The sequence below is a fragment of the Phaethon lepturus genome, unplaced genomic scaffold (assembly GCF_000687285.1).
Source record: "Phaethon lepturus isolate BGI_N335 unplaced genomic scaffold, ASM68728v1 scaffold5953, whole genome shotgun sequence".
Classification (NCBI taxonomy): domain Eukaryota; kingdom Metazoa; phylum Chordata; class Aves; order Phaethontiformes; family Phaethontidae; genus Phaethon; species Phaethon lepturus.
The window spans coordinates 30,604-49,478 of NW_010529608.1; the positions used below are offsets into that span (position 1 = coordinate 30,604).

The 18,875-nt window shown below is 37.7% G+C and overlaps 1 protein-coding gene across 1 annotated transcript in view; it reads left to right on the plus strand.

Annotated features, from left to right (window-relative positions):
• The window catches only part of LOC104618402 (laminin subunit alpha-2-like), a gene marked incomplete at both ends in the record, with an annotated part of 72,236 nt that overhangs the window by 8,765 nt on the left and 44,596 nt on the right, over positions 1-18,875 (plus strand). Inside the window, one exon of the mRNA XM_010283981.1 lies at positions 16,375-16,617. Within this exon, the coding sequence (XP_010282283.1) occupies positions 16,375-16,617 (243 nt within the window). The remainder of the gene's footprint in view (positions 1-16,374; positions 16,618-18,875) is intronic.

The window sequence follows — 18,875 nt, forward strand, 5'->3', positions numbered from 1 at the left end:
TCCTGCTGGTTGTGTAGAGTTTATGGGTTTTGCCTGTGGTGGGCAAGTTCAAATGCAACAAAAGAATTCAGGCCCTATGAGTGCAATGTTTAGCAGGACAGAAAATAAGCCTTCTCTTCAAGAAGTGCAGGGAAGGGACTTAGCAAAACAGAAATGCTTAGACTTCCAGGGAGAGCATACTCCCTTTACTGATGCTATCTTGTATCCTCAATTGGTTTAATTTCACAGTGGTGTGGAAGATTGGTAGAGTATGTTTAAAGAAAATTGGCAAATACAGAGGAAAAACAGTTGGCAGTTTGAGGTGAGGTGGTCAGCCCATCTGTTTCTGATTTCTACACACATCAGGACACTTTTATTAACAAATTCCCTGCTATTGTGGGGAACAAGGACATTGGCAATACACTTGATATTGCTAAGATACTTGTGCCAGGAGCATATTTATGTGGGGGTTGATTTTTTTACTATACACTTTATATATTTTTAAATGGTGCTGGAATATTTTATGTGACTTGTAAATGTGTGGAACTCTGGTGGACTCAGAGTTAGTGTTCTGGCAGAAAATTCTGGACTTAATAAGCATATCTTAATTGCCTGAGATGGTGGAGGATCAGTTCAGTGTCCAGGTAATCCTTCCCAGGCATATATTTCTGAAGAAAAAAAAAGTAGTTGACACTTCTCAGAGCCTTGTAAGATCTCATAAGGTGCACCTCATAAGGTGCAAGAGCAAGAATAACTGATTAAGCTATGTAATTGATTTCTCTAGAACGCAATTGCAGTTCATCAGTTTTAAGTTCCTTAAGCTCTGATAGTGTCCAGCTCTTTCACCTTCTCTTTTCATCCTATCCCCAGCCCTCCTTCTGTAGAAAGGGAGGAGGGAATCTGAAAAATTGTGCTCTGACTCCATGTAGAAATCACTGCAGTCCCACCTCTCCTGAAGTGTATTTCAGTACTTTTTAGAATGTAAGTTTTTAGACTCATGGCTTTTACTATTTGAGTGGTTCATATTATACTTTGGGAAGTGGCATTTCTGAAACTATACAGAGAATTGAATAACTGGAAGATGGGGAAGAATGCTTGACTTGCCTAGAAGCATTTTGAAAATTGTCTACAAAAAGCAGACAGCAATATTCTGCTAATGCTAAATTCATTATTTTGTAATTCTGTATTGTCCAAATATAATTTGAATGGAGGATTTTGATCTGGTTTTGAATTATTTATTTCTTATTTGATTCACTTTAGTACCCATGAGCAGAAATACACACACATGCTGTAGGATAATGGTAGGAAGAGGAAAGGAATTGCTTTCTCTATACAAGACTGTACAACTAAGTGGCAAAAGACAGACATGAGAAAACAAAGAAACTGTGACAAGACGAATGGAGAGATTCAGGCTGGGACAGGAAAATAACAGGGTAGGACTCAGACTAGTGTTGTAAAACCTCATTGTGGCAGTCTATGGTAAGAGCTTAAAAGGGAGGAAAAAAACCCCTCCTATCAATGAAGGGAGACAGACCCTGTCTGTGCACAGTCGCCACCAAACTGAAAAAAGGTCATTAGGAAAGAAGAGTCCCATGGAAAGTACATCTTCACTCTTTGCTATTACAGGTAGGACAGCTATAAAACATCAGAAATAGCATATAATACATTTCTGAAAGTCATAGTTCACAGCTGAGTTACAGATACCACATGAACAATATGGACTATGTTTCATTGTTTTGTTGCTGTGCTTCATAATTCTTAATTTTTTAAAATTATTAGTTTTATTTTAAAGCTTGAATTTTGGGTTGCATGCAATACACAATGTGTTTATACATCTGCTGCTATGCTGAGGACTACTATGCATAATGTGAAATGTCACCTTTAATCTGAACATTTGAGTAAAATTTGAAACCAACTGAGGAAAAAATCTGAATATTGGTGCTTCAAATTTGCCTGCATTAGCAAAGAGTGTGTCACAGTGGGAGAGACGGGGGATGTACCTGGGAGAGGAATTGTGTGTGTTTGGTGCTGAGGGCCCAGCTCACTTGTCAGGATGTTTACTTCAGACTAGCTCTATTCTGGACCATGGGCTGAATGTCCATTAGCAGCTAAAGTGAATCAGGTATGTCTAATCATGTTCTTCTGGCTTAGTTCTTATCTGAAGGGAATCCAGTTTGTGAGGTCCACAATCTGTTCATGATGTGAACCCAAGTATGCTAAATTGGGACAGTTGGGAGATTCACCTCAAAAGCATGCTCCTTATCTGACCTAAAAAGCTAACATGGATGTATGCTTGTAAGCTCTGTGCCTGAACAAAGTCCAGATTTTATGTTAAGCCTATCAGATGCTACACCAAAATGTTGGTAGTCCCCCTGTCTTAATGCAATATTGCTGACCTTTGTTGGTGGACAAGAGAAGTATGATAGATGAGAAACCTCCTGTGAAGAGAGCTTGCTTGTGGCACCTTGCTTGTCATTTGCTCCTTAGCTTTGCCAGTATGACTGTGCTGTGTTGATAGTTGTTTGAAAGAAACATTATTTTCAATCGTCAGTTCCCTTGATGCACAACATTAGCCAGATCCCTTGGGGGAACAACTCTATTTCAGAACGAGTTCATCACTGTTACACAGCAGCAGAGTTTGCATGTTTGATAGCCAAGGATGACTTGAGGCAAGCATGACAAATACTGTCTTGCAGAACTGTGTTGAAGATGTTTCCTAGATGTGTGGCCAGACTGAGACAGGTTACCTGTTCCTAATATGTTTAATGTAAAGAATGGCTGTTTTTAATGAAAGATTATGTGAGCAATTAAATTCTTGTTTCCATCACCACTTCTCTGCCCACTTTTGGCCTTCTTCCCTCTCCCTTCTAGTGTTTGACTGAGGAGGTTACGAGAAGATTGCTCTAGGAGGAGTTGTCTTGGAGTACCTGTGTAATCTCAAAAGTAAAGCTGTCCTTTCTGACTAGCCATTTCTTTGTGTTTCTAGTAAATGAGATCACCGTCCCTTCCAAAGCTAGTCTGAAAACACCCAATCTAGGAACTGTATCATATTGCAAATTAAGTGGCAGAGACCATGAATTTACTCAGTCTGCATCCCTGTTCAATTTGTTTTCTTCTTAAAGAAGAAATAACCAGATTTTTAAGTCTTGGCTGTTTAGAAGTTGTTGCATGATTTTGTATTCTAGAACCATCTGCCTGTTGTCTGGTTTCAAAAAACTAGTGGAATCCATAGTGTGGGTCTTTGTCTTTACAGTTGAACACCACGAGGAATAAACAGAAGATTAACAACACTCTTTAGTCTTGGGATATGAGAACCAGATTAGTAAAATTAAGTGCCAGTTGATCTTCATATGTTAAAGTTGTACATATGTCCAAGTGCTTTACTTAGATTTTCAGTTAATATTTTCTTTTTCTCTTTTACTAACAATTACGTGCTTCAAATGTCTGAGGTGCTTTCAAAACAGTTTCTGTAAAGGTAAAGCTTAAAGCTTCTCTTCTCCAAACCAGAATGTAATTTAACAGAAATTAAAATTAATCCAACTGAGACTTTTCAGCAACAAATGCCAGTCTGTTTTGTCCATCTTCAAAAATGTTTTTTTGAAGAGAGAAATATGAACAGAAGCAAAGTCCGTTCAGATTTTAATGCTGCAGTTCCATGATTGCTGTTCCCTCGTGTTGCATGCCCCTTCCCAAACTGGCTAAAGGAAGACATTCCTGTCCCTTGTTCTGGCTTGTGCTGTCATGCAATGAACCAGATCAGGACCTTGACACTGAAAACTGCATCTTGTCTCATTTTTTGGGGATTAAGCTTCTGCCAGATCAGTTTTCTAATTTGGCTTGTTGTGTGAGGTTTTAACGCCAGCATTGGGGAGGGGGCAGGAACGTATTTTTGGAGGTGGTGGGGAAAACAGTTCCACCCCTCTCTGAAGCAGCTGGCACTCTGCGTTGGCTTCAACTGGTTGTAAAACTTTCAAGTATAAAATACTGATCTATGAGCTACCGTCCATGCCTGCAACATAGGGCTGTCATCCTGAGTATTTGTTTTTCTTATTTCTTGCCCATGAATCATTGGGTTTTGAAGTAATGTAAACATTTGAGGATTCAAAGCATTAATTATCTCTCCCTCTCAAAAAAAAATCCTAAGTCCAGTTCCCTGGCTCAATTATAACTAAGTGGTAATGAACTGTTAAAATGACAGCCCAAAAAAGATGCAGCTAAAACCATGAAAATGAGACTGTGGAACTAATATAAAAAAAGAATGAGATCTGTTCTGTTTTATTAAAGTCCCCAGCCATTTTTTACGGATGCAACTGGATTTTAGTTATAATACTAATTTTGTTTTTTTAATTTCATTTTTTGTTGCCTTCATAGACCAAAATCTGAATATTTTAGTAATTCCCTTCATTTCTTTAGTTTCACAATTTGCTGGTAATGCAATAATCAGGTATCTATAGGATGAAACAAAGCATACTTTGCCCTTCTGATATTCTTTTTAATCAAAGCAAAACTATTGGATTTGAAGTTAGTTTATAATTAAATGATTTGAAAAAAAGAACAAAAGGAAAAAAAGAAAACAACCAACACATAAATGTACCACTGAGGGTTTATAGCAAACATACCTAGAAAACATAATTACAAGTAATTGTGAAAACAAACAGACCTGTAGTAAATATTTTGACATCACTGTGAACATTTTTAAGAACTACCTGGTTTATATACTATTAGCAAGTATATTTTATATTATGTAGCCTTCCATATGGCTTTTTCTTCGTGGGAAGGAGAGAATGTGCTTGAACAGAAGGTATGCACACTGGTGACAGATGTCATCCAGGGCTCAGTTGTTGTCTCAGAATAAAGTTTTCCACATTGATATCACTCAGGCAAAAGCCTAAAGAAAAATGAATGACCTTTCTCCTTAGCTAAGGGTCGAGAGTGCACATCTATGCCAGATGTAATTCCAGGGTAGCCTGCTGCATTAAGCTTTTAGAAGTTCTAACAAACAAGTGTTAGTGAAGTTACTCAAGTTGACTTTCCCGCAGTGTTAAAAAAGAAAGTTTTTAATGAGTGGTGCAATAATACATAGAGGTAGTACTCTTTAATGCATTTTGAAATGCTAAGAAGCCATTATCGTCCTGAAAGATCAGTTGTAATACCCACCATATAAAGTGCTGCTAGCTAGGTTGAGCAGTTATATTAACAGTAAATCTCCACAGGATTCTTTTGCCCAATTTCTTTTATGCTCCCCACTAAATCAGACCGTAACTTTATTGCTTTGTGGTTAGTCAGAAAGATTTCTAAGTAAGCAAATCCTTTCAGCTTCAGTTCATAATACACACTGACAAAGATTTAAAAAAAAGTTTTGAGAATGTATAGTTTTCTTTCTGAGGTTACTTTCCTTACATTTTATCTGGATGACTGTAATAAATATACATACCACTCTTTTCTCATTTTGGCTTTAAGCAAGAGAGCTATTCACCTCTCCATCCTTAGGTAAATAGTTTCAGGATATAGGTCCCAAACACTCTATTATAACCTTTGGATCTGGAATGACACATATGTTCTAACATGAATATGAGGTTTTCTTCTGATTTTGTACTAGTGGCAATTCTAGTTCTAAAGAAAGTCACAGAGACTGGGAGGATGGTGGCGTGACAAATAATGGGTAGGAGTCTCAGTCTTGAACAGATTTTGCTGTCCTTACTGAAGAAATATGTTGTCATTGAATAGTTTATGATGAATAAAAACCTAACTTGAAAAAATGAGTTTTGCAGCTGACAGCGGTGGTCATGAAACAGTGCTTCTGTTTTTCTAGCCGTTTTTCACAAAATTATTACTGAAATGTCAGGTCTATGCTACAAGATGGGCAACAAGATTCTGTAGTACACATGAAAACTGTGGTAACAGAAGGACAGCTGAATATGTGTTAAGAGAGAGGTTATTAGTTGACTAATTTGTCTTTTGTAAGGTTTTGTGTATAAGTTAAGTTAAGATTTAGGAGAATAAGAGCAACTCCTAATAGTGAGGAAGTACCCTGTGATATGAACGTCATGTAGTAGTTCTTTCCAGCATTATGCCAGTATTTATACATCTATTTGATTAAATATGCTTAAGGTTGGTTTTAATTGCCTTTTGTTTAAGCTAGCAGGATGTAAAAGTAAACATACAACTTCGTGGTTGTATGTTTACATACAACTATTTTACAACTAAAAGGAACATACAACTTCATGGTGAAGACAAACCTTTCACTTCGTTGTGAGTCCTAACATGTTGTATATTCTAATTATTCATAAGTAAATTCTGATTGTAAAAGGGGGCTATGAGATGGAAACATTTTACCCGGCACAGGGTAAAATGCTGCTACTCTTAATAATGTGCACAGTAGATCAGAGCTTGGTCAAGAGTATTGAATATAAATTGCCAAGAGTTCTTCCTCATCTGTGCAATGATCTTGTTGGTGGATCTAAAACCACTCTAGGAAAAAGTACTAACAGTAATAAAATAAATGTTTAAATTTGGGGCTGCATAATGTCATCCCTTGTTCTGAATGAAGAATGAATATATATATATATATATTTTTTTTCCTTTCATCAAATCTATGGATGGCAAAGTTATTCTGTCTCTCTCTCTCAGTTCTCCGTGAAGTCCATGTGCAGCAGGTCACATGCTCTGTGGAAGCACTTAGAGACTCGCGTATCAATGATGTAGTTTAGACAGTCAGTAAAAATAGTCATTAATGTGGCTCTTTTTGTTTGATTTGGACTGATTTGGACTACTGTAGATGAAGTGATTGAGGAAAGTTAGAGAAGGTTATGTATTGGATCTCTCCAGCTGCAAAACATGGCAAAACAGAGACGTGGTCTGTTCTTACACAGAACATACAAATTCATGGTGAAGATAAACCTTTCACTCGGTTATGAGTCGTAATGTGTTATGTCTTGTAATTATTCATAAGTAAATTCTGATTGTAAAAGGGGGCTATGAGATGGAAACATAAAATTACTCATCTCATAATTTACTTCTTATATTGCGTATATCCCTTGCTATGCCATACAGCAACACATCCACATCTAAAGCAGTTCTCAGGATAATTTAAAAAGTATTAAGAACTAAAAGCAGAAATGGAAACTGAAAATGCATACACTTTTTTGATCTGGAAATCAGATTTAGAATCTCATTTCCTTTCCATTTTCTTCTTTCCTTGTGTATGTTTTTGAAATTTCCAAAGTGTAGCGACATGAGACAGCTTAGAAACACTGTCAGAACATATTTTTAAGCTTTTTTAACCACCATCATGTTCAGCTAAAGAAATGAAATGTGGTGTATATAAACAGAAAGTGAAGAAAAGAAAGAAGCAAACAAGAGGCTGAAAATATTTGGAAAAAAAGTCCCTCTTTTTTTATTTGAAGGCTTAAGTTACTACTTTATTCATGTTTTTATTATTCAAGTTGTTTATATTGCACAATATTTCCAGAGTGAGATAGAGAGACCATTGTGTCATATTCAGGGAATGGGTATAAATTAGTACATGCCTATTTCATATTCAAATCAATGATCTTAACTTCAAAGAACTTACCATCAAAATCATCAAAATTCCAGGTCCTCAAGATGATGCCTCTTATCATACATTATATATAGTGAATAACATGTCCTTTTCCAGAGAACTCAAAGTAAAAGCTTGTGAAGGTTTCAGCAAGGAAATTTAAATGTTTAAATGTTGATAATGCAGAAGATGCTCTGTGCTAACAATACAACAGTTTCAGATGTTTGTATCCCTCTCTAGAAGGTGGGTAGCAGATAGATGTCACCTCACTAAGTAACTAGTATTTATTTATATGTTTTTTAGCACTCTGCACAAAAGTCAAAAACCATAACATTGAAAAAGATCTTTCACTTCTCATTGATAAAATTAGTGCAGCGTGAACTTGCTTTCTGTTGTACAAAAAGGAAATCTGAATAACTTCAACAAGATACATCCCAGGATCCTGAGTTGCTAAGCCACTCTCCATTATATTTGAAAAGCTGTGGCAGTCAGGAGAAGTCCCCAGTGATTTGAGAAAAGGGAATATTTTTGAAAAGGATAATCAGGAGGACCCTGGGAACTACTGAGCAGTCAGCCTCTACTGCAAGGTGTCCCTCCTTAAGGCAGGAGGGTTGGACTAGATCTTCAGAGATCCCTTCCAACCTAAACCATTCTATGATCCTGTAAGAAAAGCAAATGTTCCCTAGGAAAAGCAGATTCTTATGTGCTATTCCTGTATCTGACTACATAGTTTTATCTATGTTAAAATTAATATTCTCATTACAGAATTAAAATGTAAAGACTTGGTATGAGTCTATAATATGTGAGGAGGTGGAGAATAGTTTTTAGATGTTTAGGTTTCAAGGTTTGTGCATTGTAGAACTTTTGAATGGAGCCTGAAAAAGTCACTGTGACAGTTCTTTTCTTCTCAAGCTAGAGGAACAGCCAGGTCACTCTGAAATGCAGCTGGTGAGAGGGCACTGTACAGAAAACTCACTGAAAGAAATGAGAACACTTTACCCTGGGTACTCTCCACACTACTGGACCCAGGCTGAGCATCAGTTCTTGGATCAAGCAAAAAGAAAAAAAGTTTTTTTGGTGTTTATCACCAAAATAGAAGAACCATCTTTTCTGTTCTTCTCTCTATTGTCTAGGTTTGAAGAAAGGTTTGAATATTGGCATTTCCATCAATTTTCCTTTCCTCACCATATTCTCTCTCCATGGAAAGAAATGGTTAGCCTTAGGAAATAAAGAGAAAGGAAATTGCTTTCTGCTATTATTTGAAAGCACTGTGAAAAGAAATTACTAATTTTAGCCCTCAATTCTGGTGTACACTAGGCCAATGATGAGCAGCAAAAATGGTCAACAGAAAGCAGCTATTCTTTTTGAAGACTTTACAAACAACTGAACAGTTGGTAATGGAGAAAACCAACAGAGAAAATTACAAAGAACAAAGCTGACATTGCCAGAAACTTTACAGATACTGACTTCCTCCTTTTGGCTTAATATTTCATAGGTATTCAACAGCTGGACAACTTGAGAGCTTTACATTTTGACATTTTATAAAGTGCACTGTTTTAATAGACTTCGCTTTTAATTTTTTTTTAAATGACACAAGTTATAATCATCTTTTACATATGAGCAAAAGTTGAGAGGTATTAATAAAGCATCTATTTTTCTCAAGGAGAAGAAAATGTTCTTAAAGGAACCTGAGCCTCTCTAGCAGTTATGTACCGGGGAAGGAGAAAGCTGAGATTGTTCTAAGTTGAGGTATTTTTAAATTGTTTTTTTAAAATGCATGCTCTACAGGTATTAACTGAATGGGACTAAGCATTGTACATGAGTGAATTTTTGTCTAATTAGAAGAGGTGAAAGATTTCTAACTGAAATTTGTCTTGGAGACACCCATCTTAGAGCTTTTCAAGGTTTACTATGGTAAAATCTTTCTCATTTTTTCCACAAAGTGCTGTGGACATCTTGTTTTGGATGACATTCATAGCTACAATTTTCCTGGGACAGATGATGCCCTGCTAGCTAGTAACCAGAATCATTTGCAACACTGTGGAAAAAAACCTATGTTGGAATCAAGTGTGTGCATCTTTCAGCCCAAGTTCCCCATCTGGTAGCAGCATTTCACTTGGAAGCAGCTCAGATGAACAGGAGAGACATTGTCATTAGAAGGCAAACTGCAGCATGGCAGGGAACTGTTCAGCTCTCTAAACTGATACTAGCTGAAGCCCGCTAAGCATCTTTTTTTTTCCCCCCATGCCAAAATTTTCAATTACAGAGTTTCTAGCTGTGAGCAGAATGTTTGAAACCATGGCCACTGTCTCTCAGGACGGCGATAGAAAAAGATATGTGCTAGACAGTCATTTGAGTAATCTGGAGAGCTACTTCGTTTCTAAATTAGGCATTTTCTCTGAGTTGGATGTGAGACTCACATGAGATGATTAGTTGTTCTTAAATAGCCAATTGTTTGAAAATTCTTGCATCAAACTGTCTACTCTCATAAATAATTGACACTAACAATAATCCATAACGGCATATGTGAAGTGAAAGATGAGTGACCATATAGAATCATAAGGAATTGATATTGGCCTCTGAGAACAAGAGGAGCTGTTTCTCAAACTCAAAAAACCTCTGCTTTAGTTCCTTGGTGAAAATAGTTGGATTTAGTCTGTTTAATGCTCAAGCTTGTAGGAGAGGCTATTCCAAAATCAAAAATAGTGCAATTGTGATCTTTAATTTGAGATGCATGATGTCCTGCATATGTAAAAGCCGTTTTATACATGGGTGTAAAGATAGAAGTTAATGATTGAGGAACACTGTTTTGCATTGAGAATTTGTTCAGATCTGTGATTCCTGATTGTTGGTCATCCTAGGTACTAGAAGTTACTGAATCTGGTTGCCTGATAGATGCAAGGCTGCTCTGGCTCTGTCTTCCTGTTCAGACTGTAGCAAGGCAGAGCTCATAATTCTGAGAGAGCAAAGCACGCACACGCACGGCTGCACAGAGCAACGTGAATAGAGCGCGGTGCCCTGTCAGCACCCACATGCACACACAGCACTCACACAAAGACAGCACAGGCTGCCTCACCCTGTTCTTCCTCTCCAGTCGATTAAGATTAAAGTCCGCTTTAATCTTTAATCTGCGTGTGTGCGTCTGTGTGCATCTATGGATACACAATATGCAACACTTCAGTAGGTGGCCTTAGATAATCTATCCTCTACCTGGTTCCAGATCTCACTGGTGTCTCCAGTTGCTGGCACCCAAACAAAAGAGCCTTGGAGATTCGCAGCCCTACTCCAATTGCTGGTACTTAGACCTCTTCTACTTGCTGGCTAGTTGAGCTTGAAGTTAACTCTTGTTCACACTCGAAAGACGGAGCATACCTAAATGGAAGATACTTAGAAACAGGATTTAATGAGAAAATATGCGAGACTTCAATGATCGAGGTCAGGACAAACACGCTGACCAGCTAGCTATTTACAGTCAACCGGTTCCTTTTATCTTCTTTTCCCTCTATCTTACACTTGATCCCTCTTGTTCCCCCACCTTTGTTCCCACCCCTAAATATTCCATAGTAAGTCTCACCCATTTACACAATCCCCTTAACACATCTCAGAATAAATTTTACACAGTCCAAAAATGTTCTTTCCCCTGCTTCTCTTAATGAGTCGTGATCCCCTGTAAGTAATTAACCCCTGTTAGCTTGCTGGGTGTTCTGAGATAGCTTTCTTAGCTGACTCATCTGGACAGATTTTGCATTGAGAAAATGGGTGTCTGCAGTGTTCTGCTCCCTAACAGCACTCTTAAATGACTGGTGAAGTAAATCTATGGGATGTTTAAGGCCACAAGTTATAGCAGTATTTATGCCACCCTGTAAGGGAGCAAACCCTTGCCCAAATTCTGCGCTTTTCTCAATAAAAGAATACCGTGTTTACCTGACCACTTCTCATGCTTTAACCCCAACTGGCAACTAAGCACGACACAGCCACTCATTTACTCCCCCCACGGTGCAATGGAGGAGAGAATCGGAAGGGTAAAAGTGAGAAAACTCGTGAGTTGAGGTAAAGACAGCTTAATAAGTAAAGCAAAAGCTGCGCATGCAAGGAAAGCAAAATAAGGAATTAATTCACTACTTCCCATTGGCAGGCAGGGGTTCAGCCATCTCCAGGAGAGCAGGGCTCCATCACACCTAATGGTTACTTGAGGAAGACAAATGCCACCAGTCTGAACATCCCCCATTTCCTTCTTCTTCCCCCAGCTTTATATGCTGAGCATGACGTCATATGATATGGGATATCCTTTTGGCCAGTTTGGGTCCTGGCTGTGCCGCCTCCCAACTCTTTGTGCACCCCCAGCCTCCTCGCTGGTGGGGTGGGGTGAGGAGCAGAAAAGGCCTTGACTCTGTGTAAGCACTGCTCAGCAGTAACGAAAACATACCTGTATTATCAACACTGTTTTCAGCACAAATCCAAACCAGCCCCATACTAGCTACTGTGAAGAAAATTAACTCTATCCCAGCCAAAACCAGCATACCACTGAACTGGAATAATAATCAGCAACATAATATAATTATGGTAAGTAAGTAGATACACAGTTTACATGAGATTGCTGATGGAAGCCTCCATTAGAGGAGAGCTCTCCTTTGATGGAGACTTCCATCAGCAATCATGAGATTCTTCTGTTGAGAAAACGAAATGGAAATACTTCTACAGAATTGTGCGGTACTGTTTTTTTTCTCTCTGATGATATTCTGACTTACATGAACAGTTTCTAACTGAAGGATTTAGTTTTTAAATAGAAGCTCGGGTGGGAGTCAGGCACAATGAGATTTCCTGCTTCACTAGCTAACCCTATGCAGATTAATGATTCCCTTCAGCTCTATCTAAATAATATTAGTATAGCAAATTGTCCTGTGTAGTAGGATGCACTTTTCTATGTCTTATGGGGTATTGATGAAAGATAAAGTGCTGTAACTTACGGAACTGTTCCTCACAATATGTCCTTCAGATATCTCACTGCTGAGACAATTACCAGTGAAAATGAGACCCAAGACTCATTTTGTTTCTCACCTGGAGGATTATGTTGTCTATAATTTGGGAAAGGCTTAAAGGACTATTTAGACTATCTCCCTCCCACTCCCATAATTACACTATGGTCACATGAGCAGAGCACATAGAAAAAAAGCACCGGCTGCACTTTGGCAGCTGTGTTAAAGGTCTGTTGCACAATACTAGGCGGGTTGGTATTGCTCCATTTCTACATTTGTATCAACAAATTTTGATCTCCAGGGTACCTTCTATTGGACTTGTACAAAACCAGATGTGCTCTAAAACTGTACAATTATTACATCAAGTGACATGTGTCAGCTTATTGATGCTATTTGGAAAGTAAACCAGGCATGCTCCATCAATTACCCTGTGGGAATAGAAGCTCAGTATTACAATTTACTAGGAAACTTGGCTTCAGAAAGCTGAGCAGGTTCACTTCTTTTGATTGTGGAAACAAATACAGCAAAACTCAGTGATACATTAGGCTTTATTGGTATTAGGATTCTCACACCACTAAGCTCTTGCTGATTGTGTTCTAGTAACCAGAACACCATTTGCTAGGCAACTCAACAATAAAAGAAGGGTTACTCTTGTACCTGGAGAAATACAGTTTTCCAACTGGTTGAAAAGTCAATGTTGCTTCCATGACACTGACTTGCTTTGAGAATCATCATACAGCTACCATTAATTTTAGTCTGTTTTTTCTGCAGTAGCTGTTATTGTCAACTTGTTTAGAAAGCACATTAAAGCATGGAATGTACTATGTTTGCTGTCCATGTCACAGCACTGTGATGAGCTGGTAGTGACTAGTGTAGCTCTCTAAGCTGGGAAAACTGTCTTCCTGATTCATGCTAAAGCTCTACAAGCTCTAAGAAGCATGGATTAGCATCCTGTACTTTGTTCAGCCTAGCCTCAGTGAGAAAGATCAGGAATAATATGAACCAGGGCATGTTTTTGATGAATGTACTTGCTCATCTTCCCTTGACTGCAATTAGCAATAACAGCCTGCCAAGATTTAAAAATTCTCATCTTTAGTTTCAGCTCTATTTCTCTGCCCAGGAAATAATTTTGTTTTATACAAAACAGCCTTTCATTTCCATTTGTGAATAGAAACTTGAAAGAGAAATGAGAATGTTTGACATGTCAGTGGGTTGCAGATAGCTTGATGCTGTTGCAGAAGCCCCTACAGGAACTCCCAGAGGCTGGGACAGTAGTTGTCGTCTGGATCAGGCCAAAAACTGTAACTGAGTAGTAGTTAAAAACAGCTCTTCATGTGTACTGTTTTATTTATGTTTTAAAAGCTTTTTTCCTTGTCAAGTTTAGATCAAGAAAAATAACGTCCACCCCACTATGACCTGCAATATGCTGTTTCCCCTCCACTGCTTTTTTTTAATAAAATTTTGTTGCAGTTTCGTTTACAAAGTATGCTAAAAATAATCAAAGCCAAAGCTATGTAATAAATTGCAGTCAAACAGTACACTATCCCAGAAGGTAAGAAATGAGACTTCAAACATATCTTCAGCAGAATGTGCTGGAAATGTTATTGAAATAGGTCTCTAATTTGAAAAAAATCACTGTAAAAAGTTTCACTCTCCCACACAGCCTAGTATTCCAAAGCAAGCAAACAAAAAGACTTCCTGTTGATTACACCTCTTGGCCCCACAAGAGCCAATGCGTACAAGATGTCTTTGTCGAGCAAAATGTTTTTTTGGCAGTATTTAACATTGAACCTTCTGGCAAGTTTTGCAAATTGTAGCACTTCCACAAAGGAAACTATATATGCACACCTAAGACTATGAATTTATTGTCAGCTCTGTCCTAAACCACAAATCTTCCATGGTAGAAGCCCTACCAATGTGTTTAACTTTAGTTGCTACCCATTCAAGGGTATTGTGTAAGCAATACATAGAGCTTGGGGTACAGCACTTATTTAAAATATTTTTTTTAAAGTATTTAAAAGTACTTCAGAATGAAATCTCTATTTTGAATAGCTGGAGCTGAAAGAGTTTATGTGGTTTGACTAGATCATACTGGTGTAAAAACGATCTACTTTGTACACTGGATTGTTTACTCATGCAAAGGAAAATGTACAAAATAACTCTTGATAAACTAGGTCCTTAAAATATAGCTGTTGCTCATTACCTGTCTTAAGAAACAATAAATAATTTAACACTCTAGCTATTTTCTTTCATTTCAAAGAAAGAGTTTAACTGAGGGGGAACGGTTTGGAGAGGTATATTAATGTTGTGTTTTTCTCTGTTTGTTGTAAACAGTATTGGTGACTGTGATCCAGTATAGTTACAGTTTTAGTTATTTGTGGCAACAATGGAATATATCTATAAATGAGTTAAAGAGAGGAAAGGGCTTTTGTGAAACAGGGGACAAGTGTTTGTATAATTCCTGTTGAAGCAATGGAATGAAGCACAGGTTTCTCCTTGTCTCTGGAGGTTTTCATTTATGCTATTCCAGAAAAATATGGTAACTTGAGGTAGTCCTCCACGAATGCACAGTAACACACATATTTTTCATGTCGAAATAAATGCAGCCTCACCATTTCTTATTCCCACTGAAAAACTTTGGTTGTTAGTGATTTGACTTCCTGACTGAAGCTGTTGTGGATCTTACCATGTTCTCAGCATCACACAGAAGGCAGGAATGATAATTGGAGATATACATTTTCTTTGCCTCCATCATCAAATGTACTGTAGTATTTGCAGTACTCTGCCACTTAACCTAATTTCTATTTTATAATAATACTGGTGATATTAAAAAAACAATTTAGTCTTCCTATTGTTTCTTTCATTGATTACTGTAGGATCTTCTTTCACCAGCACTAGTGATTGTTTAATTATTCAAAACAGATTTTATGTGGACTAAGTCTGAGTCATGCATCTCCTTCACAATGACTATCCAATATAGAAAACATTAAGTATTAAATCAACACTGTTCTCTCCATGATACCCACTGGCAGACTCACAGGACTGCATCTTAAAAAATATTAACTTGCTGTATGTTCTGCTTTTCTCATGGAAGTAGCTGTTTCCTCTCCTTAGCTTCAGTTCTACTGCATCTAGATGATACTTGGTTAAAACAAAACAAAACTGTATCGCTAACAAATGTCATTCTGCAATTGCAAATGTATTGTTTGCGGCTTGCATTCCAGCAAGCCTGTAAACAGAAATAAACCTTAATAAATCAATTGAATAGGCAGGTGAAATGGACCATGATGAGCATTTATTACCTGCTTACATTCTGTTTATAGTGATATTTGATGTGTCTCTGGCCTATAAAGCTTATTTATGGCCACAGTGCTGAGTCACATGATTGAAACAAGAATGTTTTGTACAATGATTTCAGCATGATGTGATTACCTTTCAGTAGCTTAAACCTATGTTTTTTCTTAACAGCAATAAAGTTGTAACAGAGTTTGGCAACTCTTACAAGTTGCAGAAAGTGTATCTCTTTAAATACACGTGCAGAAACAAAACCACTTCTACAAATTGAAAATACTTGAAAAAACTTTGCAAATATTTGTCTGAAACCGCAGCTTAGCAATTACCTACTAAATTATGTGGAATTTGGAGTGCTTTTATCTCTACTTTCAAAGTCTCTTTTGGCCTAATGCAAATAATCTTTTTCCGGAAATGTTAATGGAGAATTTATTTCTGTAGTTAAAGAGTTTCAATGGACTCTGAGGCCATATTGCATTTTTAGGGAAGAAAATAATAAAACATCATATTTACTGTTCTTAGTTTGGTAGATATTAAGAAATTGGAATGAATTTATAATTAAGTATTTACAATTTGCCTATTTTTCAGATTTTCCAGATTGCATATGTTATTGTGAAAGCAGCTAACTCACCTCGACCTGGGAATTGGATATTAGAGCGTTCGCTGGATGGTGTAGACTATCAACCATGGCAATATTATGCCATCACAGACAGTGAGTGCCTGACACGCTACAACATTCATCCTCGTCCTGGAACTCCATCCTATATAAAAGATGACGAAGTCATATGCACTTCTTATTATTCCAAAATCCATCCTCTGGAGAATGGAGAGGTAAGATCACGTGTTATTCCATGTACCATAACCTGACAGAAAAAAAACTCTTTGCTTAATATCTGCTTTGAGTAGACAGAGAGTGTTTTGATATGCTTGAAAAATGGGAGGATAGTCTAATTGCAATTTTAAAAAACTCATGTGCTTTTATATAAAAAAAACTATATAAATGCATATGAGGTAAACTCTAATAAGCATAACCTGGGCTTTATCCAAAATAGCATGGCCAGCAGGTCGAGGGAGGGGATTCTGCCCCTCTACTCCACTCTGCTGAGACCCCACCTGGAGTCCTGCATCCAGCTCTGGCGCCCTCAGCACAGGAAAGACATGGACCTGCTGGAGCGGGTCAAGAGGAGGGCCACAAAAATGATCAGAGGGATGGAACACCTCTCCTATGAGGACAGGCTGAGAGAGTTGGGGTTGTTCAGCCTGGAGAAGAGAAGGCTCCAGGGAGACCTTCTTGCAGCCTTCCAGTACTTCAAGAGGGCTTATAAGAAAGATGGAGACAGACTTTTTAGCAGGGCCTGTGGCAAAAGGACAAGGAAAATGGTTTTAAACTAAGAGAGGGTAGATTTCAACTAGATCTAAGGAAGAAATTTTTCACAGTGAGGGTGGTGAAACCCTGGCACAGATTGCCCACAGAGGTGGTAGATGCCCCATCCCTGGAAACATCCCAGGTCAGGTTGGACGGGGCTCTGAGCAACCTGATCTAGCTGAAGCTGTCCCTGCTCATTGCCAGGGGTTTGGACTAGATGGCCTTGAAAGGTCCCTTCCAACCCAAACTATTCTATGATTCTATAATTCTATTCTACAAAGTAAACCAAGAGGTGAAAAAAGTTATTGGGTAGAACTAGGCACTAGTACTTTCAGACAACTTTAGGTGCTTGAAGTATGTTCGCGTGTCACTTTTGAACAAAGGTGAGAATACTGGGAAAAATCATGGACCCGCTGAAGTCATTAAAAGACTTTTCTTTCAGTCACATTTTCAGTCCCAGTGTATAAGCTATGATGTTAAATGGTAATGATTTTACTCAGAGTTCAAGTTACTGCATTTAAGAGCTTGTAACTGACCCTCCGCCTCTGCGTATACCTATTCATTCTTCTCCTGTCAGAGGCCTCTGCTATTTCATTGTGAGTCCAGGCGCATGAATCATGGACCAGTCATTTGTTTTAACCGAAGGTGGAGAAAAGATGTGGTGGAGATGAGAATGAGGATCTGTGGTTGAAAGAACAAGGAAAATGTAACAACTGTAGCTGAAAATACAGTATTTTCAGCCACTTAAAATGAAGAGGGGGAAAGCCATGTGTACCAAATTCCAACAACTGTATATTTTTTCACAGATTTTTTTCCAACACTTGCTTGGCACACAACTTGGTAACTCAAGGAAATAACTTGACTTGAATGTGCACTAGATTTGAAGTATTTATTTATTTACAGATTCTTTGATGTCTAATGATGTTCTGTGGAATTTTAGCCTCAGTATTTATCCTTGTGTTAATTTTTTCTGTTCCATGTTTTTAATGGTTTATCTCCATATAAAGAGGTACAAACTTACAGTCTTTTGTTCCTCTACATGCAAAGCAACGCTCACATACAAAATTGTTAATACATTTTTTTTTTTTGAGTACTGGATATAGATATGTATAGTTTGGTTATGTTCACAGGAAATTTCCAATGCCAGCTGCAAAAATAGAAAAATACAGCTTTCAATGAAAATATCCCATTGATACATTTTAAAAAGATGTAAACTTGGATCTAAAGGAGTCTCATGTGAGCTAACAAATACGAAATCAATTGCACATCCAAGAAAAAACATCGCAAATACTTTGTGTTCGTAGTTGTATTGTTTGAATGGGTATTTGTTCTTGTAAAATCTAGCAGGATCAGATAAAGTGATATTAAAAGAAACAGTGCATACATATGCGCTATATTTTCAAAAGATTTCCACCTGTGTGCTGTTTGAAGGGTGAATAGAACATGAGTTAGCAGTTTATCACTTGCAAGGAAATTTTATACAGTTTCTTTAGGAGAACATGTCTGCACTGAAAATATAATGCCAAAGTAATTATTTCAATAATTATTTTAATTCACATTATTCCATTTCTTTGATTATCCTGTTTTCTTGCAGACGAGATATTGATTTCGGTATTCTGCTGTCCTCTTCTTTAAACCAGTGCCTCCTTGTGTTCTTCATCGGCTGAGCTTTTATTCATCATGCCAGTATATGTCCATGACTGAAACATTGGCTTAAGTCCTG